Below are 25,233 nucleotides of genomic sequence, written 5' to 3'. Positions count from 1 at the left end.
TGTTCAAGATATCTTACCAGTGTTCTCATAAGGATATCTGTTTTTTTTTTAAGTTCAAATGTACATGTTAAACAACAACACCTGGTGCCAAACCACTCAAAGACAATATTTCGTTCCAGTTAAACTTCAAGCTCATATTTCAGTTAACTGCATTTAATTTTAAAAGCTAAGCTTATTACAGTAAGCATATCCCATTCAAAATAAATTCTTTAGTCAGGATCAAAGTATCATACATTTATTATGTACTCTTTAGTTAAACATTTGTTTTCTGTTAAATTGATTTTGACTAATGAAATTATTTGCTTCTTATTAACATCCTTAACTTTTTGCTGGATATATTTTTTTGCCATTCCTCACCACAAACCCTTTCGGCGGGGGATACCAATTCATCGAATTTGCTTGTTTTACTTAAGTTCTTCAGTTTTGATCAGATTCGAGTGTTAAACAGTACACAACTGTAGAAAGTAGATCGAGTAATAAAGCGTGATTGATCACAGATTTTTTATTAAAATTTGTGCGGTGCAACTAAGGTCAAACACTACTAATTTCACTAGATACGAACCAATGCTCAGCCGCCCATTTACAAAGCTTGTTAAAGTTAATTGCTTTGTTTTTATTATATTTTCATGTTATTAAACATGTTTCTAGAACAAATTATGAATAAGAAAACAATATTTCGGTATTTTGATATAGTTTATTACACATATTGAACCTACCTAATACTGTAAGTGTAGAAATATTCGCAGTCCTCAAACTTTCGCGATATTCACGGTGATCGGCAGTCTGCAAATTCATGATTACCGCAATTATTTCTACACAAATTTCTATTTATAAGTCATATTTTCGCGCAAATGTGAACCATCTGAATATAGTCGGTAAATTGAGCTGTCATTATACATTTGTATAATTCATGTACCTTCACGTATATAATAAATATAAACAACTTGTTAGTTATTGTAAGTTATTAAATTATCAAAAAAAACAATTGTTGTTCCCTGTTATATTTTACCAAAATACTTGTAAACATTTGCAAACATGCACAGATAATGTCAAACACGGCTTTCATTAGATCACTTTCTAATCACTTTCTTTCAGCTATGAAAACATTCGCTATTTAGATATAATTTATTGTTGATTTAATAGGTTTTAAATTTAATCCTTTTAAAAAAAACACCACAGGTATTTTTGTTTGCATATTTTTGTTGATGCTTGACAAATGTTGACTATTATCAATAACCCTTTCATTGTTTGTATATGTAGGTGTTAAATGAAACACAATAGTTATGTCTATAGCGTGTCGCAGCTTGTCTAACTATGTACCGTTAGTACATATATTTGACTTATCCTTCACGTTGTCCCGATTCATCCATGTTTTATATGAGTTAAAACTCTTGTAGTAGCCTCCCTTGTGTGGATATTTTGCTGTGTGCGAATTTATGATTTATGTGTCTGCGAATTCAGAATCGCGCAAATACATCTTCGATGCCGAAAATGGACCGTTCTGCGAATTCATATACACTTACAGTATTTCAGTTCTTACAGTTTTCTTTCAGTCATGCTAAAACACTTTATAATAGTTATCAACATTAATACAATAACAAATGTTTTTAAATATGTGAATTTAAATGAAAAACAAATACAGTCGAATACCGTTACCTCGATATTCAAGGGACTGTAAAAATTGCATCGACGTATCCGAAGTTCGACGTAACGATATTAACTATCTGGGACTACTTTGTACTTGTGTCGGATGTCTATATCGTCATTATATCTAATACTGTTTTTCAGAGGGTTAGAAAGGGGACAGAAATAATATAAAACGTAAATACGATTTTTTTTATTGACAAATAAATAGTACGTACACACATACAACTTTTAAATTTTTCAAAATATATGTGTAAACATTAGCATTTTAATTCCTTCCTTAAACAAGTCTGAATGCAGCAATAATGTTCCTAGTTGAGTAGTCATTTTGACTGTGCTTCGATAACGAAAATTTGCCAGTTAAATACGCATGTTGTTACTTAATCCTAAATGGCAGATGTTTACTCCGTCAAACAGAAAAAATAGTTCAGCCAAATTAGTTGTTATATTGGAAAACAGTTTGCACGCATGCATGCTGTTTTATAAGATTAATTATTGAGAATTAAATGCAAACTTCCTGACATTTAAATTGGATTAAAAATTAAATAACAAACAAAACAAACACACAAACTAACTTGATTAAGATTAATACATCGCCGTACAACAATAGGTTGATTTTCACACCTTACAAATAACATGGATATTTTTTGACAAGCTGTGATATCGACGAAACCAGGTGTAATAGCAGTACAGGTAAGTTGACGGGACTGAAAAATCTCATCGAGCTAAACAAAATATCGAGCTAATCATATCGAGGTAATGATAAATAATTACATTAAAATATATAGGGGAAAATCGGGACCGACTAAAACACATCGTGCTAACCGGAGTATCGAGTTAACCGATATCGAGGTAACGATATTCAACTGTAGTTAAACATATTAACACAGGGTGCGGGTGCAGCGCATGCTCGGTGCGGGCTACTATTTACAATGGCAACACCGATGGTGCCGACGATAGAAGGCAAGTTTTGCAGTAAAAGTAAAAACATATAACTTTGTATATAAATCAATAGAGTATACATTTGTGCAAATATTTATGTAAAAATTACACAGTTGAACATTTTTAGCTTGTCTATTCGAAGAATAGGGGAGCTATCCTACTCGCCCCCTCGTCGGCGTGAACATGAGCGTTAGAGTGAGCGTCACACAAATGTTAAGTTTGCGTACCGCCCCAAGTATTTTCAAAGTCCATTGAGATATTGCTTTCATATTTTGCATACTTGTTTACCATCATCGCCCCAGGCTGTAAAAAGGAGGAGGCAACTCTATCAAGCATTTTGACTGAATTATGGCCCCTTTTCGACTTAGAATAAATGTTAAAGTTTGTGTACCATCCCAAATATTTTCAAAGTCCATTGAGATATTGCTTTCATATTTTGCATACTTGTTTACCATCATGACCCCAGTCTGTAAAAAGGAGGAGGCGACCCTATCAAGCATTTTGACTGAATTATGGCCCCTTTTCGACTTGGAATATGCTTATTGTAATGTTAAAGTTTTACTCATAGCTTATATTATACTATCAAGCAATGAGAATAGTCGAGCGCGCTGTCTACTGACAGCTCTTGTTCATCATAGAGTGCAATTATCAAAACTTTAAGAATGCAAAATGACAGCTGTCATGATTGATCGTTTTCGTCCGCAACAGAAAAGCAAGTGCCTGGCCGACACACAGATTCGACCCCATTTTGAATTGGCATCCATAAACCAAAAAGTAAACAAACACTGAAAGCAAGGTTTACAAGTTACATTTTTGATAACAATAAACTATATTATGTGGCCGAGCACTGGACTGGCTGAGCATAGGTAACTTGACTCTAGTAGTTTTACAAACAGCACTTGTTATCATTATGGCTTGTCTTGAATGGACAGCCTTGTACTTAGTCTGGGTTTTAGCAGAATACTATCATAATATTGAATTTATACTTATTTTGTAAGGATCTTGTAGCCACATTTTTGATATAGATAAGATGATATTTCAGTCATTTCAATCTACACATGGTGCAGATTTACACGCCTCAACACGTGTATCATTGAAGGTTCCATGTTCACTGCCGTTTGAATACATCTGCGGATGTCTCTAAATTGCTTTTTGTACTTTTAGCATGTGTAAATGTTGAGTTCTGCTCAACCCGGGGCTAAAGGGCGTGGACGGTAGCATGCATTTCCACTACAGTCCATGAACAGGCTCAATCAAACTGAGCCTGCAACATTTTCGTTTTTGTCGTGTTGAGCGACCTGTGAAGTTTCCACTTTTCTCTATTTCACAGTCCAGTATCATACAATTTCCAAACTAAATATTGGTGAATCTATTTCATCAATTTTTTTCAAGGGTTGTTGACAGTCATTAATAGCCTCCAGTACTAAGATCTCTAATAACTTTTGTTTCTGTTGTTCACAAGCCTTGACTTGTGATAACTCATTGCTCCATTTCCAGGTTAATGTATGTAATAGAACAAACATATCTGGAATGTTAACATCAGATTTTAACAGGAACAAACATATCTGGCATGTTAACATTATATTGTAACAGAGTAAACATAATTAGCATGTTAACATCATTTAACAGGAACAAACATATCTGACATGTTAACACCATTTAACAGGAACAAACATATCTAGCATGTTAACATCATATTATAATAGACACAGACAAATCTGGCATGTTAAATCTGGCATGTTAAATCTGGCGTGTTAACCCCATTAAACAGGAACAAACATATCTGACTGTAAAAGAGTAAACATAATTGGCATGTTAACATCATTTAACAGCAACAAACATCATTTAACTGGAACAAACATATCTAGCATATTAAGATAATATTATAATAGACATAGACAAATCTGGCATGTTAATCCTATTAAACAGGAACAAACGTACCTGACATGTTAACATCATATTGTAATAGGAAAAAAAACATTCTTGGGATGGTTACATCATTTAACAGGAACAAACATATTTAGCATGCTAACATCATATTATAACAGACACAGACAAAACTAGCATGTTAACCCTATTAAACAGGAACAAACACATCTGTCATGTTAACATCATATTGTAAAAGTTACAAACATATCTGGCATGTTTACATCATATTTTAAAAGGTACAAACATATCTGTCATGTTAACATCATATTGTAAAAGGTACAAACATATCTGGCATGTTTACATATTGTAATTGAAACAAACATACCTGACATGTTAGTATCATTTAACAGGAACAACCATATCTGGCATGTAAACATACTGTAACAGGAACAAACATATCTGACATGTTAGTATCATTTAACAGGAACAACCATATTGATGTAAACATACTGTAACAGAACAAATATATCTGGCATGTAACAACTGTACAGAACAACATATCTGGCATGTAAACATACTGTACAGAACAAATATATCTGGCATGTAAACATACTGTAACAGGAACAAACATATCTGGCATGTAAACATACTGTAACAGGAACAAATATATCTGGCATGTAAACATACTGTAACAGGAACAAACATATCTGGCATGTAAACATACTGTAACAGGAACAAATATATCTGGCATGTAAACATACTGTAACTGGAACAAACATCTGGCATGTAAACATTGTATTTTAACAGGAACAAACATATGCTAACATCATAATGTTACTGGAACATACTACCTGGCATGTTAACATTATACTGTAAAAGGATCAAACCTAATTATCTGGCATGTAAAAATCAAATTTTTTCAGGGATAAACATACATGGCATGTTAACAAAACAAAGGTGTTTGATATGTGAACATCATATTATATCAAGAACAAGCCGATTTGACATATTAACTTCCTATAATATCAAGAACAAACATACCTGGCATGTTAACATCACATTGTAGCAGGAGTAAACTTATCTGGCATGTATGGTGGCTGATTTCTGCCATTGTGTCAGCGTTTTAGTGATGCTAAAATGCGCCAATGCTAAAACTGGACAAACACTTTATTTGTCGACTTTTTATGTCTTTATGTTTTCGTGTTTGCAGGGCAAAAAGCAAAGTTTAGTGGGTGCTGACACAACCAATTTATCTGTCTTGTTGGCAGGTATAAATATGTGCCTTTTATTTGTCGTGCTGTCATGACTTTGCCCTGGGAATACGAAAACACAAAAACTAACTTATTTGTCAAGTGCTTCAATTTTTGCCCTCATGACACGAAAACATGAAGAAAAACAGAAAGTAACTTTAATAATAAGAAAGTATCTATTGGGCCAGACTTGAAATATCTTTCTCCCGCCTCCCATGTCATTAAAGGCTGGATAGGCAGGAAGAAAAAAAAGTGATTTATTTTGTTGAACAGTTCCAGTAAACAATGTGATATGTGGTCTGAAATCTGTCTTTCCCATGTATAATTTATAATTTTCAGTCATGAACATCTTTATAATACATGTTTTGTCTAAGTTTAATATAACATTTTCTGATGGCCTGAAAAAATAAATTATTGTTAAATTTGCATAAAGATGTTTTTGGTAGGGTCAATTTCATAAGGGTAGAAAGTTAGGGGAGAAACATACAATATTTTGGTTTAGACCTGGTCAACTTTTAGTTCATAAGTTTTGGAATACAACATGAATATATTTAAGATTATTGACATAAGTTCAATACTGTGCTTGAAAAATGAAACAATTTTTTTTTAAATGCGTAAGATTTATTTCCTGAATATTAAGTTTAGAGAGAAATAAATCTGTTTATTATATACCTATATAAATTCTGTAAAAAATCGGCTTGTATTTCACAATTAAATATGAACAGACAGACAAAAATTCCGTATCGTACCTTTTAAACTCCGTATTGTACCTTCCGTATTGTATGCTGCCGGACTGTTTTCATTAATATGCATGATCTGACACATTTCTATAAATAGCGCACATAAAAACTTCACTAAGTTCCATTTGATATCGATAAACACTGAAGATTTCGTTCAAGAACAAAACAAGAATCAAAATGGTAAAGGTATGTAATTAAAGGGTCATTATAACAGTAGCTAGATCTGGGACTTTGTATTCGGCTCTCGTGGATTTTGCAAGGTCGGATCACACTCGGCGCTTTCGCGCCTCTTGAGATCCGATCTGACAAAATCCACTCGAGCCGAATACTGCATCCCAGATCAAGCTACTGTTATAATAACCCTATTATATTTCATACTTAAGAAATAATTAAACATCTGTCTTACACAGTATTTGTAACAGTTCACAGGCAATTTCAAAGGGAAAGTTACACCAGAATCGTACGAGATTTTGTGAGGGAGTATCCGCCTCAGTGCTAACCTAACCTAAAAGCAAACTTCAAAAAAACAGTCAGTGCCTAATATATTAGTACAAAAAAGTAGTTCTGCTGCTTCATCAAACAGTCCTTTTGCATTATCATATAGTCATACTAACCCGTCAGACATAATTTACATGTTTTGTAAACATGTTATATTAAAAGAAAAAATAAATAAAAAGTCCCGATCATGTGGATAGATATGTAAAATGTTCGCATTTTGAAAATTGTGTTCTCAAATCTGTACGGCGGTTGATATATTATGAACAGCGTGCAGAGCTACAGAATCTCAGCTCTTTTTCTGGAAGAAGAAAAACTGTAACAGGAGATATTTTTATCATTTTCAAAGTATACTCGAGTCATTTCCAGTGACTTTGCAAAAGTAAGCGCTTACAGTGTGCTATATTGACTATCGTCAGTCCAGATCTCTTTGAACGTCTTGTAATCGTTGTGTGCATATCTAATAGAAGATGCCAAAATGAAAACTCAACCAAGTTTTCGCCACACCAACACAATATTGCAGAAATCAGCAACCATAGCCATGTAAACATAATATTATCACAGGAACAAACATATCTGGCATGTTTACATCATATTTCAAAAGCAGTAAACAGAACAGAACAGAACAGAACAGACATTTTATTTGGCATTAAATAGCATATGCACATTTATAGCCAATACAAAAGTATACAAATGCACAATGTATGTGAAAAAGATTAACACACTATAAAATATCACATTTACAAACATAGCTGACATGCAAACATTATATTATAACAGGAACAAACATATTTGACATATTTACATTATATTACAATTGGTTGAGTTTTGTTTGTTTGATGTTCATTTAATGCTAATTTTTTACTACTGTAAAACACTTTAAATTTGCGAGATCTTTATTTCGTGAATTTGTCCCGATTTTTGGCATTTTATTATTTCGCGAAATCTTAAATTCGCGATGTTAAAATCGTAATTTTAAATTCGCGAATGTGAATCCGGAAGAAAACCGGAAGTACAACTGCATTCGGTTACTTTCTGCAATTATGTTACCTGTATGACGTCACTGTTAAAAGTTTATTCGCCGGAACCGCTAGTGTGTGTTATGCTCTTTATTGATAGCAGATTAATGCCTCTAATATCTGATATGTGCTCACTGTTGTTTAGTCGTCAATAAATTGTTCCTTTCTTTTGTTATTACGTAGCTTTAATATCCGTAACATTTACAAGTGTTAGAAATATCAGATTAAGTTTGAAACCGGCTATAATCGCAATGTAATTTACCGGTGAGCTTATGGACGATGGAAGAAAAAGGTTCAAAACAGGTAAAATAAATAAGTTTAAACTAAAAAATATCATGGCTCGACTGGGACTCCATATTTACAATGAACGCTTGATCTTTGAACATTTATTATGCACCCAATCATTGCAAACTTTTCGCAGTTTCTTTCAGTTTTGAAAAAAGTGTAAACCATTGTAAAATTGGTAAACAATGGTACATTTTGTATAATAATTATCTTCGTCTTTTGAAAAGGGAAACTGTTTTCGTTAGGCGTGAAAAATAATTGCTTGTATGTATGCCAATTTCAAGTTGTACATGAAAGCGTGTTTTGAGGAGTTTTATGCTAACAAAATCGCCGTCCAATTAAAGGATAGTAACATTAACTCTGTAAATCTTGATTTGCGCTTGTCCACTGTGAAACCACTGCACGCTAAATGGCTTGTTAAAACCATGCAGAAAATTGAGAATGACACTGATATGGTACAGCGTGGCTGGATTCAGGCTGGAATTCAATGCACAGCTTAATTTAGAATTACTAGTACTTAGTACATGTACTATAGTATTGTAATGGAAGATAACTTTGTTTGAGCGGTCATGTACAGTAACACCGTTAGTTTCTTCCCTTGTGCTGATCGATACATCATGAATTGGATAAATGTTTACTATTAAATAATAAAGATTATACTTTGCTGTATACATGTATATTTTGTATATAATATAGTCATTTAACCGTACTTGTCGAACCATGGTGGAATCACGCAAACTCGCAATAACTGAATTTCGTAAGTGCGAACTATTTCGAACATCAGCGAATTTCGGATAAACACGAACAGGTAAAGCTATTTTTCGCGGTCACTTTGAATTCGCGAGTACTTAACCTCGCGAATATTAGCGAAAATTAAATTCTCGCAAATAAAAGGTGTTTTACAGTACTTTCACTTGTGAAACAGTTTATTCTACTCAATGTTATTTGTATGTTAACTCATTTGTTCTGCACAAGTAAGTGGTGATTTCCCCACATTGATCTTTTAGGTGGATTCTTATTATAGTTACAAGGCAGCCTGAAAGACAGCTAAATCCCCCGCCACTGGTATGGATAGTGAAAGGGTAAAACTTTGACCTTGAGCTGTGACCTTGACCTTGAACTGACATGGCTGGCCCATAAATTATGCACATCGTCTAGATGAGGTGATCATTTGACCCAAGTTTCATGAAAATCCTAAAAGGGGTTTAGGAGATACAGAGCTCAAACCTTTGACCTTGACTTGTGACCTTGACCTTGAGTTGACTTGGCTGACTCATGAGTTCTTGATGAGGTGATCATTTGACCCAAGTTTAATGTAAATCCTTCAAGTGGTTTAGGAGATACAGAATGAACACAAAATGGAAGGCTCAAACTTTTGACTCTAAGTTGTGACCTTGACCTTGAGCCGACATGGCTGACTCATGAGTTCTGCACATTGTTTTGATGAGGTGATCATTTAGTCCAAGTTTCATAATTATCCTTCAAGAGATTTAAGAGATACTAAGCGGACACGAAATGGTAGCCTCAAACCTTTGACCTTGAGTTGTGACCTTGACCTTGAGTCGACATGGCTGACTCATGGGTTCTGCACATCGTCTTGATGAGGTGATCATTTGATTCAAGTTTCATGATTATCCTTCAAGGGGTTTAGGAGATACAGAGCGGACACGAAATGAAAGGCTCAAACCTTTTACCTTGAGTTGTGACCTTGACATTGAACCGACATGGCTGACTCATGGGTTCTGCACATCATCTTGATGAGGTGATAATTTGACCCAAGTTTCATGAAAATCCTAAAAGGGGTTAAGGAAATACAGAGCTCAAACCTTGGACCTTGAGTTGTGACCTTGACCTTGAGTTGACATGGCTGACTCATGAGTTCTTGATGAGGTGATCATTTGACCCAAGTTTAATGTAAATCCTTCAAGGGGTTTAGGAGATACAGAATGAACACAAAATGGAAGGCTCAAACCTTTGACTCTAAGTTGTGACCTTGACCTTGAGCCGACATGGCTAACTCATGAGTTCTGCACATCGTCTTGATGAGGTGATCATTTAATCCAAGTTTCATAATTATCCTTCAAGAGGTTTAAGAGATACTGAGCGGACACGAAATGGTAGCCTCAAACCTTTGACCTTGACCTTGAGCATGGGTTCTGCACATCGTCTTGATGAGGTGATCATTTGATTCAAGTTTCATGATTATTCTTCAAGGGGTTTAGGAGATACAGAGCGGACACAAAATGAAAGGCTCAAACCTTTTACCTTGAGCTTGAACTGACATGGCTGACTCATGGGTTCTGCACATTGTCTTGATGAGGTGATAATTTGACCTAAGTTTCATGAAAATCCAAAAGGGGTTTAGGAGATACAGAGCTCAAACCTTGGACCTTGAGTTGTGACCTTGACCTTGAGTTGACATGGCTGACTCATGAGTTCTTGATGAGGTGATCATTTGACCCAAGTTTAATGTAAATCCTTCAAGAGGTTTAGGAGATACAGAATGAACACAAAATGGAAGGCTCAAACCTTTGACTCTAAGTTGTGACCTTGACCTTGAGCCGACATGGCTGGCTCATGAGTTCTGCACATCGTCTTGATGAGGTGATCATTTAATCTAAGTTTCATAATTATCCTTCAAGAGGTTTAAGAGATACTGAGCGGACACAAAATGGTAGCCTCAAACCTTTGACCTTGAGTTGTGACCTTGACCTTGAGCCGACATGGCTGACTCATGGGTTCTGCATATCGTCTTGATGAGGTGATCATTTGATTCAAGTTTCATGATTATCCTTCAAGGGGTTTAGGAGATACAGAGCGGACACGAAATGTAAGGCTCAAACCTTTGATCTCGAGTTGTGACCTTGACCTTGAACCGACATGGCTGACTCATGGGTTCTGCACATCGTCTTGATGAGGTGATAATTTGACCCAAGTTTCATGAAAATCCTTAAAGGGGTTTAGGAGATACAGAGCAGACACAATATGTTACGGAAGGACGGACAGAGACCATTCCTATAACCCCCCACCACTTGTGGCGGGGATTAAATATAGAGTTACAGCATTAGTTGTTTTGAAATTTGTTGGTTTATCTGGCAATGTCAACTATTTGTCAGGTTTAGTATTAAACAGTCTGATCTGTCTTTTTTAAATCTGAGATTTTTCTTGTTGACTGATCCTTTCATCACAGTATCTTTTCATTTTACATGCTCTGGTATACTCTCCCTGTGTGTCTGCTTTTATAGCGAGTGATAATGCATCTGATGCTGCCCGCCAGTCTCCACAATCCATGTAACTGTATCCTAGCAACGCATACGTACGAGGGAGCTTCTCCACATCGGCATGATGTTTGAAGTTCTGTAGTAAACTATCCATGGTGTTGTTTTGACCTTCACTACATCTTTTTAGACAAAATACTTTCAGATAATAAGCAAGAGAAGTTGATGGAGCAGAGAAGTTATTGTGTTCCACAATTTCATTCTGAATCACTTCATCTACTGTCATAATTTCATCTGCATCATATATGTTTCCCAGGTTAGCATTATCCTCTTCAATAACTTTGTTGAGCCAGGTTAAAGCTTCGTTAAACCTGTTTTGCTTGATCAGAAGCAATGAGTAATCACAGTAAGCTCCAGAGACGCCTTGATGGGCAAACTGGGATAAGAAAGCTTGTTCAGCTTTATCGCAGTATACCTTGTGCTCGTGGGATTTGGGTGGGAACCGATATGCTGCTACATGATACATACAGGGAAGGTGGTCTCTACAACAGTTGAAGTCTTCATCTCCTTCATGCATGGAAATAGCTTGCTCTAAGAAGCTGATAGACAGTCGTCCGTCTGTCATATGGTGAGCAATATTCCAAGTAAAAAACTCTGGCAGTGTTTCTTCTGTCATGTTGTGTTTCACAAGCAAGGAGTGTAATTCAGTAGCCACATGTACACTTTCTTCTGGTTTCCCTTCTTCCAGTTGTTTAAGCAGAATGTTAAAACTGGTTGGAATGAATGCATTTAATACTGTGCATTTTTGGTCTTTGTGTTTCAGGTACATGTTCATGTCTGATAGAACAGGTTCTATCAAGGATCTAAATGGATGTTGAACACTTGCCAAACTAATGAGTTTTTCATCAGTAAAATCAAGTAAAGGCAATATTAGATCTCTTCTTAACTTTTCCAAGGTTGTTTTCAAAATCTGTATTTCCTCATCTGTTAGATAGTCAATAAGGTTGTTCTCAGGAATGAAGAAATTTGGGATGGTTTTCTTTTTGATACAGTCTATTAAAATATCAAGGAAGTAAAAGATGCAGGCCCCAATATTCTCATCCCAGGCCATCTGAGGAATCCTTTCACAAGCATGGAAGAAGACTGTTTTCAGATGATATGAAGTAACAAGCCCTTTTTCCTTGAGTGTCTGGTGATACAACAGTTTGATCAGAATATAAGCCTGTCTTTGATGGTCTGTTACTGCCTCCCTTGCAATTCGTCGTTCAGTTGCAGCAAAAGAAATCCTCCATTCCTCATGTGGTGTTGTACTTAATCTGTGACAAGCTGGGACAAAGTGGCAACCATCTGCTGTAAGTGAATGTATCAAAGTGCTGTCTAGCCAACCCCTGTCATGTGATCTTGCTATCCAGTTCCTAGCCATTGGTGGCCATTCTTTACATGGAAGGGCAAGGACTTGATCAGTTGATGGTGCTTTGTCATGAGTTTTGTAGTTAGATTTTGTAACAGGTGGTGTAAGTGTTGTAATTGCTGGACCATTAATCTCAATCTTCTTTTCATTTGTAGTTATTTTCAAAGCTTCTGATAGCATGTGCATTTGAAGGATTTTGCCATCTTTGTACATAGGAACTTTCGGATTTTTGGAAAAATTAATTCTGGCATATCCAATATGGATATCATCTGTTTCAGCAAGAGCATAATATTCCTCAGTATACATCTTACTTTGCTCAAATGTTACTTGCTCTTTTACCTGGACAAGCATTAAATCCATGTCTGTAAAGTCACCTCCATAAATTTCCTCTCCTGACTTTTTAATGATCACAGGTGGCATATTCAGTCCTTCAGCCAGACTTCCGACAGGCAATACTTGGAAGTCATCGTCATCTAAGTCTGTACGTTGCTGAAATCTTTTGTCAAACATCTCAAATCTCTGATGGCCAATTAGACGTACTGGCAGTAATTGCTGTACAATATATGATAGATGTGTTGTTGGTATTGATGATACCTTGTCTATGTCTTGAAACTCGAAATGAGAGTCCATGGTCTGAAATAAATGTAAAGTTAAAAATGAAAGACTCTTGAGAATAAAAAGTTTAACAATTGTTAACATTTTATATTGGTTTTATAGAAATTGGACTTTCAAAAGTCTGCCAGCATAGATTACATAATTATGTTTGAAAGCTCAGTATTATAACATAATTAAAACAAGAGCATCTGATTTTTTTGTCTGTGTATAATAGAAATATTGTCCTACCCATGTGTTTTTATGGTATTTTTTAAGTCCAAAAGGGGCCATAATTCTTGCAAAAAGCATGATGGAGTTATGTTTCTTGCTGTACATAGTCAGTTATAGATGATGAACAAGTGTTGCAAGTTTTTAAAGCAATAGATTTGATAGTTTAGGAGAAAAGCTGACCTAATCATAAAACTTAACCAGGCAACACCAATGCCAATCAAGTGATGACAATAACTCATCACTTTTTTTTTTTAATCAGATGAGCTAATGACAGGTAATTTTGGTTTCTGCATTTTCAATGTAAAAATTACTATTTACAGAACAAAACAGCTGTTAACTGCAATATCTTCTGCCTCTCCATGAGTAAATGTAAATAGGCTGCACCTTGTAATAGGAAGAAAACAAAAACTACAAAAATGAGATTAGAGTGGACAGAATATAAACAATGCAATTGAATATCAATCAAATTAACTACATTCTATTTGTACTCTTACAAAAACACAAAGCAAAGTGATGAAATTCAAGCTACAGTGTGTCAGTTTGCTATTTGTTTGTTGTATAAGACTGTTTGTAAAGAATTATAGCTGTACATTTATAAGAAAACCCAGGTATAACAAGTGACCCAGTATTGCAGTAGCAATACAGAAGTCCCCTACCGATTATAAAACAATTTGACTTGACCTTCAATAGTGACATTGACCTTTGACCAATAATCATGGGTCATATGTGCAACACAGGTCGTATAATGGGGAACATTTCGGCCACATTTGAAAATGGGTCATCTGGGGTCAAAAACTAGGTCACTAGGTCATATCAAAGAAAAAGCTTGTGTATGCAATAGGGACTGCATTTTACACCAAATCTTAATGAAATTTGATCAGAATGTTTGTCTGGATGAAATCTAGGTCAAGTTTTAATGTGGGTCATCTTTGTTCAAAAACTAGGTCATCCGGTCAAATTAAAGAAAAACCTTGTGTACGCAATAGGGGCTGCATTTTACATTGGATATCCATGAAATTTAGTCAGAATGATTGCCTTGATGAAATCCAGATGAAGATTGGATATGGGTTATCTGGGATCAAAAACTAGGTCACAAGGTCAAATCAAAGAAAAAGATTATGTATGCGATATTGGCTATATTTTTCAACTGATCTTCATGACATTTTGTCAGAATGATTGCCTCGATGAAATCTAGGCCAAGTTCGAAAATGGGTCATCTGGAATCAAAAACTAGGTCACTAGGTCAAATCAAAGAAAAACATTTGTATGCATTAGAGGCTGTATTTTTCAGTTGATCTTCATGAATTTTGGTCAGAATGATTGCCTTGATGAATCTAGGTCAAGTTTGAATATGGGTCATCTTGGGTCAAAAACTAGGTCACTAGGTCAAATCAAAGAAAAAACTTGTGTATGCAATAGTGGCAGCATTTTACACCGGATCTTCATGAAATTTGATCAGAATGTTTGTTTGGATGAAATCAAGGTCGAGTTTGAATATTGGTCATCTAGGGCCAAAAACTAGGTAACCTGATCAAATTAAAGAAAAAATTTGTGTACGCCAAAGGGGCTGCATTTTACACTGGATATTCATAAAATTTAGTCAGAATGATTGCCTTGTTGAAATCTAGGCTAGGTTCAAATATTGGTCATCTGGGGAAACATGTTCACTCTGTTATGATGTGTTTCTCAGGTGAGCGACCTAGGGCCATCTTGGCCCTCTTGTTTTATAATTGGCCAGAAAAAAATCCATAGGCAAATACAAGTGCTAGTGTAAAGAAATTTGCTATGACGGGCATATATTATGACATTCTGTCACTCTCGTTAAGTTTTCTTTGGTAGGATCCAGATTTGTGGATGGACGAACTGACAGATGGATAGACAGAGGGCATTCCTATAGTCCCCTCTGGTGTTCCACCGGTAGGGGACCGATAAAGATATTTTGCTGTCCCTAAGGAAGTAGTTGTAACCACTGCTGGTCCCAAGGAGTTTGCCGTAACCTAAGAGTTTATAGTAGTCAGAATTTGATTATTTGAAAAGGTACTGACTCTAGTAAGCCTGCTCAGCTCATTAGGGAGAATGCAGATTTAGAGTCTTGAGTTTGATCCCAGGGAAGGTGAATATTCTCCTCTACGATTGGATAGAAGGCATAGTGTCAAGTATCATTCATCTTTCAACTCAGATTCATGTGGTGAAGTTGGAAGTTTTTTGCTAAGAACAGGTTAGTTCTGGTACAGAATCCTGGACCCTAGCGATGTTAACTGTCCACCATTACATAACTGAAATACTGTTATAAAGTGGATCTAAACCCAAAACAAACAAACGAAAACTCTTATAGCTTGATGAAACAAACTGGAAAATTTGATGTTCAATATTTTTTGTATATTTTAATGTTTGAATGATAAATGTCCACCACCTTTCCCCACCCCCACCAGCAGAAGTGGACAACCATGAAATCCCCGAACAAAACATTATTGATTTCATATTGCAATGACTTACCTGATATGCATGAGCCTGATGTATCCTTAAACTATATCAAAATATTAAACATTATTATTTTCATTTTCTGCTTTATTATTTTCAGTTGTCACATTTTATTTTCAATTTTCTTTATCATTTTTTCTTAATGTTTAAATATTTTTACTTTTTATGCATGTCGCAAAAATCTATTGATTATTTTAGCTTACCTGAACCAAAAGCTGTAAGTGTATGTATATGGTCCAGTGTCCCTCATCTATTATTTACAGTTTACTCAAACATATCCTCAGAGACTACTGATAAGAAACTTAGTATCTAACATCCTCTTGTTACCCAGTCTGAAGTTTGTTCACATGGTTCCCTTGTGAAGTTTGTTCACATGGTTCCCTTTGAATGCATTTAGACTGCTTTCGTTGCCAAAATATAAAATTCTTTCTTAAGAACAACTTTGATGGATGTTCACTGACTTGGTTAGAAGCATTTCTTTCTTAAATTTGTTCATATTGTTTCACTTGATAACTATAATAAGGGTTTGTGAGAACTAAAAATAGAAAAGCCTTTAATCCTATTTCCCATGAACCACTTGATGGATTTTTACCAAACTTGGTAGTGTATAGACCTCTCTCAATTTTGTTCAAACAGTTCTGCTATAGGGGCCACCAGAGCCAAAAATAGAAAAACATTTAACAAATTTTTCTCATGAACTGTTTTATGTATCTTCTCCGATTTTGTTGCATAGACGTTTTGTATGGACCTCTTTGAAGTTTTTTTTCAAATGTTTCCCATTGTAGAGGCCACCAGAGCTGATATTAAAAAACCTTTAAACAGCTTTTTCCTATGTACTGCTTGATGGATTTTCACCAGACTTGGTGTTTCCACCAGAGGGAATCAAACCCGACCGCTGGCGCTGTAGTCCAACCTGCTAACCACTGTGTCACTGATTCCCTGTCTAACGTCTAACAACATCTTCTCATGAGTTGCTTGATTGAAGTTTACAAAGTTTACTGGAAGCATCAGTGTGTGGACCTTTCTCAAGCATGTTCAAACAGTTCTCCTTAACTTCACTTATGACTGAAAGAGCTGAAACAGAAAAAACCTTCAAATGACTTCTTCTCTTGATTGATGTTCACCATCTGCAGCATCCTTACATGATCCTTTTTTTTCGAATTTTAATAAAATAGTTGGACTGAATGCTTTTAAGGGCTTCCAGAACTAAATAGGGAAAAAACAAACTTTTAACAGCTTCACATGAACCAACTGATTTATGCTCATCATACTTGTTCAGAAACATCTTTGCAAGGACCTTTTTAAAAGTTTATTCAAATGGTTCCTTAACCAAAACTTAAAAAGGAAACCATCTCTACAATAACGCATGATGGATGTTCAACAAATTTAGTGAGAACATCATGCCATGTGAGTGACTGTGGACCTTAAACATACTCTTGTTTTGGTTATCAAGTGAATCTTTATATATGTATACAATGATATTATGTCTCTAAATATTTTATCTTTATATTTACTTTTATCATAAAACTACAATGTACATAACTATTGTCAGTGATTTTTTTTGTATCATGCAAAGGCGAGATAGTGATGTTTACATAAACTGATAATATGTAATGTTACTGTCTATATCCTATTACTATGGTGGCTGATTTCTGCCATTTCGTGTTGTCGTGTCGACGGGGCGAAAACACGACAACACGAAGACACGACAAATTTTACGAGAAAACTCGACGTTTAAAGGGCGCCAACACGACAGATTTATCGTTTCAATGTTGGTGGGTATAAATTTGTCGTGTCGGCACCCTTTATTTGTCGAGTTTTTGTGTCGGCGGGCGAAAACTCGACAAATTAGGTATTTGTCGTGTTGTCGTGTTTTCGCCCCGCCGACACGAAAACACGACAAATACATTATTTGTCGAGTTTTCATGTTGTCGTGTTTTCGCCCTGCCGACACGAAAACATGAAAACTTGACAAATTAGTTATTGACAAATTAGTTATTTGTCGAGTTTTCGTGTTGTTGTGTTTTCGCCCCGCCGACATGACAACACGAAAACACGACAAATTCTTTTTAGACATCTCTTATAAAATGTAGAGTTATTCTGAAGCCAGGGGTAAAGGGTTTTAGAAATATTTCTCTTTCTATTCGAACGAACCGCCAATTCGAAATTTATTTATATTCCTTAAAGCTGCATTAGGAGATTTGAGATTATAAAACAGTACAATAATATGTCAGATGTCAGTTATCGTTTTAAGCATACATGTTATCGTTTTAAGCATACAAAGTGTATGTATTACTGAACCGGTTCCAGAAATATTTCATTGAGGTGCGGGGAGCGGCAACAGTTAAAGAATGAAGGCGGCATCGGCGAGCCGAGTTGTGTAGGTTGGTCAGGGCGTGTCTACCTTTAAATGTTTGAAATACATATATAAAATGTTGGCTCCTGCTGCAAATTTTGAGGTACGGTTAACCCCCTCCTGACCATGGAGTCACAGGGTCTTTCCCTTGTCATTTTTTAAATATAGGTATAAAATGGTGGTCACTGCTGCATATTTTTCCAAATTTTGAGATACGTTACGGGGTCATGCCCTCCGATTTAGGGGGTCAGAGGGTATCCTCACGGACATTTTTGAAATATAGGAATGAAATGATTGTCTCTGTTGCATTTTTGGGTTAAAAAATATTCCTTTGCCAAAATAGTTTGTTTGGGTGCAACTATGACGAGTACAGGTCACTTTGGGGGTTGAGGTTTCAGTTTGGGTTGGGGGATGGCATGGCCATCGGCCCCTGCCCAGGACTTGAGCCTGTACAAACAGAAAAATAATTACGTATATGCGTGAGCCTCATTGAAGATTAACTTATTCACACGAAATACCCAACCCCCATACCTCAAAATGTGGGCTCAAAAATGCAGCAGAGGCCACCATTTTATACATATATTTCAAACATTTAAAGGCAGATACGCCCTGACCCACCTAACATGAGTGTTTAACCCTTTCCCTACCTAACCCCCACTCGGCTCACCAATGCTGCCTTCAACTGTTGCTGCTCCCCGCACCCAGTGAAATATTTCTGGAACCAGGTCAATTATACATACACTTCGTATTACTCTACATTTTATAAGAGATTTCTGAAAAGAATTTGTCGTGTTTTCGTGTCGGCGGGGCAAACGACAACATGAAAACTCGACAAATAATGTATTTGTCATGTCAGCGGGGCGAAAACACGACAGATACCTCATTTGTCGTGTTTTCGCCCTGCCGACACCTCATTTGTCCAGTTTTCCTGTTGTCGTGTTTTCGCCCCGCCGACACGAAAACTCGACAAATAAAGGGCGCCGACATGACAAATTTATACCCACCAACACGAAAACTCGACAGATAAATCTGTCGTGTGGGCACCCTTTAAACATTGAGTTATCGCATAAAATTTGTCGTGTTTTCGCCTCGCCAACACGAAAACTTGACAAATTAGGTACTTGTCGTGTTTTCATGTTTTCGCCCCACTGGCACGAAATGGCAGAAATCAGCTACCATATATTACAGACCATAACATTTGATAGTAGACTGGCACAAGTTTCTAAGGCTGTTTGAATCTCTAAGAGTCATAAGGCCAAAAAAAGTTAATGTTTAGTTTCTCAGGCCACTTTTTGCAAAATTCAGTGAGGCAGTGCGGATTCATTTTTTATTTTTATATTCTTTTTAATTAACGACATTGCCCGTTTATATGGAATCCAGTGATGTACATCCATTTGTAACACACTAAAAGACACAATACTTGTTCTGAAGGTTGCATTTGGCACTCGATATATTCTGAAAAAATTACTATATACATATTAAACAAGAAATTATTGAAGCATGGACACCAGAGACAGACAAAACATGATCACAAAAGCTCATATTGTCACTATGTGACAACTGAGCTATAACAAATTATCTATTAAAAGAATCTGGTATGAAAGCACCATGAAAGTTTATATATAATATGTTTGATGATGTTTTTCAATTTGTGTTGATAGGAAAATTATGGTGGAATGTTGGCAGATTCAACGAATGTCCGGCAGCCCATATTAAGCCCGGGTTCGTGGTGTAGGGGATACACTCCTGGACTTGTAATCTCTGAAACCTCTGACTGAAACAGGGTCGTAGGTTCGAGCCCTGCTACCAACTAGCATTCTTTATGTGAGAAAGTAGGCAGTTGCTTACAGACTTTGGGTTCTAGTACTGGTCTTTCCCAGGAGTGATGGTTAAGTGAACTGACCACCTGATATAATTGAAATAATGCTGAAAATGGGCGTAAAAACCGAACACTGAAACTGACGCATATTAATCAAGCACTTCTTTTATAAACTTTTTCTCAGTCATAAAAAAGATATCAGCTTGAATTTTGTAGTTTCGTTTTGGCATACAGACACTAAGTAGAAAAATGGCGCAAAAAAAGGTAGTCACATAATGGCGGATACAAATAGTCCAGTTTTTTTTTTTGCTCTGTAGTGCTATTTTTATGCCCCCCTTTAAAGAAGGAGGGGTATATTGTTTTGCAGATGTCGGTATGTCTGTTTGTCGGTCGGTCGGTATGTAGACCAATCCGTTTCTGGATGATAACTCAAGAACACTTGGGCCTAGGATCATGAAAGTTGATAGGGAGATTGGTCATAACCAGCAGATAACCCCTATTGATTTTGAGATCAGTAGGTCAAAGGTCAAGGTCACAGTGACCTAGACCAGTTAAATGGTTTCCGGATGGTAACACAAGAGTACTTAAGCCTAGGATCATGAAGATTGACAGGAAGGTTGGTCATGACCAGCAGATGACCCCTATTGATTTTGAGGTCAATAGGTCAAAGGTCAAGGTCACAGTGACACAGAACAGGTAAACGGTTTCCGGATGATAACTCAAGAACGCTTGGGCCTAGTATCATGAAAATTAATGGGGAGGTTGAACATGACCAGCAGATGACCCCTTTTGATTTTAAGGTCAGTAGGTCAGAGGTCAAGGTCACAGTGATCCTGAACAGTTTCTGAATGATAACATAAGAACACTTGGGCCTAGGATCATGAAAATTAATGGGGAGGTTGATCATGACCAGCAGATGACCCCTATTGATTTTAAGGTCAGTAGGTCAAAGTTTAAGGTCACAGTGACCCAGAACAGTTATATGGTTTCCGGACAATAACTTGAGAATGCTTAGGCCTAGAATAATGAAACTTGATTGGGAGGTTGATCATGATTAGCAGATGTCCCTATTGATGTTGAGGTCACAGTGACCCAGAACAGTTAAGCAGTTTCTGGATGATAACTCAAGAATGCTTGGGCCTAGGATCATAAAACTTAATAGGGAGGTTAATCATGACCAGCAGATGACCTCTAATTATTTAAAGGTCAATAGGTCAAAGGTCAAGGTCACATTTACCCAGAACAGTAGAACTTTTGTATACGATGACCAAATATTTTCTGTTCCTTGTGCAATTACTGAATGCAATCAAGGGGTGGGAGTGGGGGGTTGGGGGGGTGAGCATTTCGTGTTCTACGAGCTCTTGTCCTTATTTTCTTTGCTACACTCCAATTTGGGGTTTCATTTTTTAGCTGATTTTGCAGTTTGTGTGTTAGACTGAAAATATTGTTCTTGCATCAAACATGACCCCCACTTTTCATTTGATTTTTATTCCGCACTGATAATAGTCTTCAAGAAAATGTAAGTTACAGAGATTTAAAATTGGTCCTGATGAAAATATGTCAATTTTATATATAATAAAAAAGAACAGCTATTTAGTATGTTGTAACCTTTTGGCACGATTCATCAATGTATAATGTATGCATAAAATAAACAGAACACCAAACGCCTATTAACCAAGATGAACAGAAATACTGTTCCTGACGATTTATTCGTACTCACTTATTTTCGTTCTTTCGTCCTTAATTTTTTGTTGAATTTTCTCTTTTCGTGAATTTCGTCAATTTTACTTTGATAAAAAAATTAGATGCGGCGGGTCAAAATCGTAGGCAGCTGGGCCTGAGAAACTAAACATTAATTTTTTGGGGCCTAACAGATCTAGCTGAAGAGAGGTATAATTATAATAGCTGCGTTAGGAGGTTATTAAGTTCAATCAAAATCTTGTCAGTCAAAAGCTCTTCTCTTATCGACTTGGTAAAAAATGACTGGTTTAGGCTCTTGAAAGAGACTCGTTGGATTCATACATTGAATACAGCCTGGCCTCATGGCATGAATGCTAAAATATTATTTTAGTCTTTCATTTTTTCACACAGATTCTTCCTAATGTATTTTTGCATATAAGTTAGTTTTCCTTGCCTGTATTAATATTATTTTTGCTTTGCAATTTTTGCAGGGAATAAGTATCTATTTTTGATCCTATACTATATGTGAATATTACGCCAAAATGGGTAACGTCTTTTGACGTCGTACTTTCCTGTGACGTCATACTATTTTGTTATTATACTCTGATGAAGTCCAATGGACGAAACATGTTAGTTTTGAAGTAAAAAGTATATTTCTGGAGTTAGTTCTTCGCTTTATCTATTTCTAAAAGCTCTTCTCAGAATTCTTACTTTTAAAAGAATTAAGACTTTTTAACCATATTATGTGATGGCAGTGCGTCTGTCTGTCTGTCTCTCCATCCGATTCAAGGTTTAGGAGCTATCTGACGGTACAGAAAACAATAGGTTCATTATGTGAATAAAGGGTTTAGGGGTTAGTAGCCCATAAAGCTAACAAAAGAAAACAAGAAAAGAAATACCCCATAAACCTGAAAGGATGAAACATCCATCCGTCTGTCCATCCGTCATAATTTGTGCCTGAAGCATAACTTTATAACCATTAAAGGTATTGATCTAAACTTGGCATATAGGTGTGTGTGTTTTGGTTTAATGTCTTTTTCAACAATTTTTCAGTCATATACTCAACGGTGTCTACTTGCAGCGGTGAGCACAATGCCCAACTTTATAGTGCTGCCTCACTGGAATATCACGCCTTAGACACGTGACATGCTATCCCATCCAGTCACATTATACTGACACCGGGCTAACCAGTCCTAGCTCTATCTTCTTAATGCTGAGCGCCAAGTGAGAAGCTGCTAATACCATTTTTCACGTCTTTAGTATGACGCGGCCAGGGATCGAATCCACGACTTCAAGCACTTTGCATATAGGTAGATGATGATGAGACAATGTGCGGAGCACTTGAAATGTCTCTGTAGGTTAAAGATCAAGATCACAAATTGAGCTAAAAGGTCAAAACTGTCCATCATATTTTGTGTCCAGAGCATAACTAATAACCATGCAAAGTATTCAAACTTGGTAGGTGGCGATAAGATGATGTGCAGAGCACATGAACCATGTCTGTAGGTGAAAGATCAAGGTGACAAATTGAGCTCATTAAGATCAAATCTGTTCTGTCATATTTTGTGTCTGGAGCATAACTTATTAACCATTCAAGGTATTGACTTCAAATTTGAGATGTAGGTAGGTGGTGATGAGACGGTGTGCATACTGCAACAATCTATATTAGGAAATTAGATAGGTAACTAGGGTGGTAGGTCAGAGGTCAAGGTCACAGCAATGTCAAATCTGCTCATCATATTTCGTGTCCAGGGCATAACTTAAAAAATATTAAAGGTATTGACTTGAAACTTCGAATATAGGTAGGTGGTGATGAGACAATGTGCAGACCGTAACAATCGATATTACACCCACCCCCATTAACCCCTGGCTCCCCTCACCTCCACCCCCCACCTCCATAATTTTTTTTCCATATAGTTTCTTGCCCTTTAGTATCCTGTCACCACCATTGCATGCACACACACCCAAACAACAACAAAAATCTTTAAATTTTGGTTTTTCTTTAAATTTTGCTTCCATCCTCCTCTGATATGGCCCTTTTGGCATATATTGCCCAGCTTGGCAGAGCTCTTGTTAAGATATTCAGTGGAACTTTACAAAAATGTTAGACATGATGAGAGTTTGTATCCTGCACATGAGTGTACCTCCAGGGTCAAAGACACAGACATGGTCTTCTAAGTTTTCATGTACATTAATATATAGTACTTCATTATCTCATGCCAAAGATGGAGGGATATAGTTTTGGCATTTTCTGTCTGGTTGTTCATCTATCCATTTATGCATGTGTCTGTGCGTGTGTCAGTCAGTGACATCAATTCAAAAATGAAAATGCTTATAAAAATGCTTATAATTCAAATAGAACTACCAAACCTCTCACAGTTGTTAATTTGCTCATGACCTTTACTTACATTTAGATTATCCCCCTTGGCCCAGCTAAAGTAGAGTTTTTAGCCTTGATTTTGTGAAAAAGTGGGATATTTCACTGTGTCTAAGTAACCTTAAAATGGATCTTCATGTAACTACACAAATGTAGATCACTATTGGGGTGGTGATGCATGCACAGTTTTGACAGGATAATGCTTCAGTTACTTCAGAGTTATTTCGCTTTAATTGTTTTACAATCCATAAATTGCAACATAACATAGTAATCTATAAATGGATCTTCATGAAATTTAATACAAATATAGATAACTATGGGGCATGGTCCACACACAACTTTCATCAGGATCTTTTCAGTATCTGCAGAGTTATTGCCCTTTAATTGTTATATCTTTCAAAATATAGTCCGCTCATTCACTAAACAACCTATTTGGTGGGGGAATATAAATCCAGAAAATTTGCTTGTTACCTAGCATAAAAATTAGAATGAACTTGTTTCATTATAATACTTTAACTAATAAGTATCTATTTTCAGAATATTTTTACCAACATTAGAGGAGTTTTTCCAAGAAGCAATAGAGCAGAATGATCCAGAGGCACAGATTGAGGAGGAATACAAGTAAATATATTGCTCTGTAGAATGTAAAATACTTAGCAGATTATGTTTGTAATCATTAATGCCATGTATCAAACAACTCTTGTACAATGTATCATGTCAGATTTCAGATATCTCAAAGTAAAACACTCTTGTCTCTTGGAGATTGAGTTACCAAGTGTTGTCTGTATTTGAAAACAAAAGTGTTTACCATGAAATCAGTTA

General features: G+C 36.1%; 2 protein-coding genes across 3 annotated transcripts in view; one reads left to right on the top strand and one right to left on the bottom strand.

The window, feature by feature from the left end:
• Positions 1 to 25,233, top strand: part of LOC123525293 (THO complex subunit 1-like) — a 101,425-nt gene that overhangs the window by 52,613 nt on the left and 23,579 nt on the right. For both annotated transcript variants that reach the window (XM_053537978.1, XM_045304229.2), the window contains exon 15: positions 24,949 to 25,032. In XM_053537978.1, the coding sequence (XP_053393953.1) occupies positions 24,949 to 25,032 (84 nt within the window). The remainder of the gene's footprint in view (positions 1 to 24,948; positions 25,033 to 25,233) is intronic.
• Positions 10,399 to 16,338, bottom strand: LOC123525291 (uncharacterized). The gene is made up of 2 exons (XM_053537977.1): positions 16,195 to 16,338; positions 10,399 to 13,506 (listed from the first exon to the last, which is right to left on the bottom strand). The coding sequence occupies exon 2, from the start codon at positions 13,501 to 13,503 to the stop codon at positions 11,392 to 11,394; it is 2,112 nt and encodes a 703-aa protein (XP_053393952.1). The 5' UTR covers positions 13,504 to 13,506; positions 16,195 to 16,338; the 3' UTR covers positions 10,399 to 11,391.

The sequence above is a fragment of the Mercenaria mercenaria genome, chromosome 3 (genome assembly GCF_021730395.1).
Source record: "Mercenaria mercenaria strain notata chromosome 3, MADL_Memer_1, whole genome shotgun sequence".
In the NCBI taxonomy this organism is placed as follows: Eukaryota; Metazoa; Mollusca; class Bivalvia; order Venerida; family Veneridae; genus Mercenaria; species Mercenaria mercenaria.
Note: the sequence above shows the minus strand (reverse complement) of the source record. Positions and strands in the feature narration are given on the sequence as shown.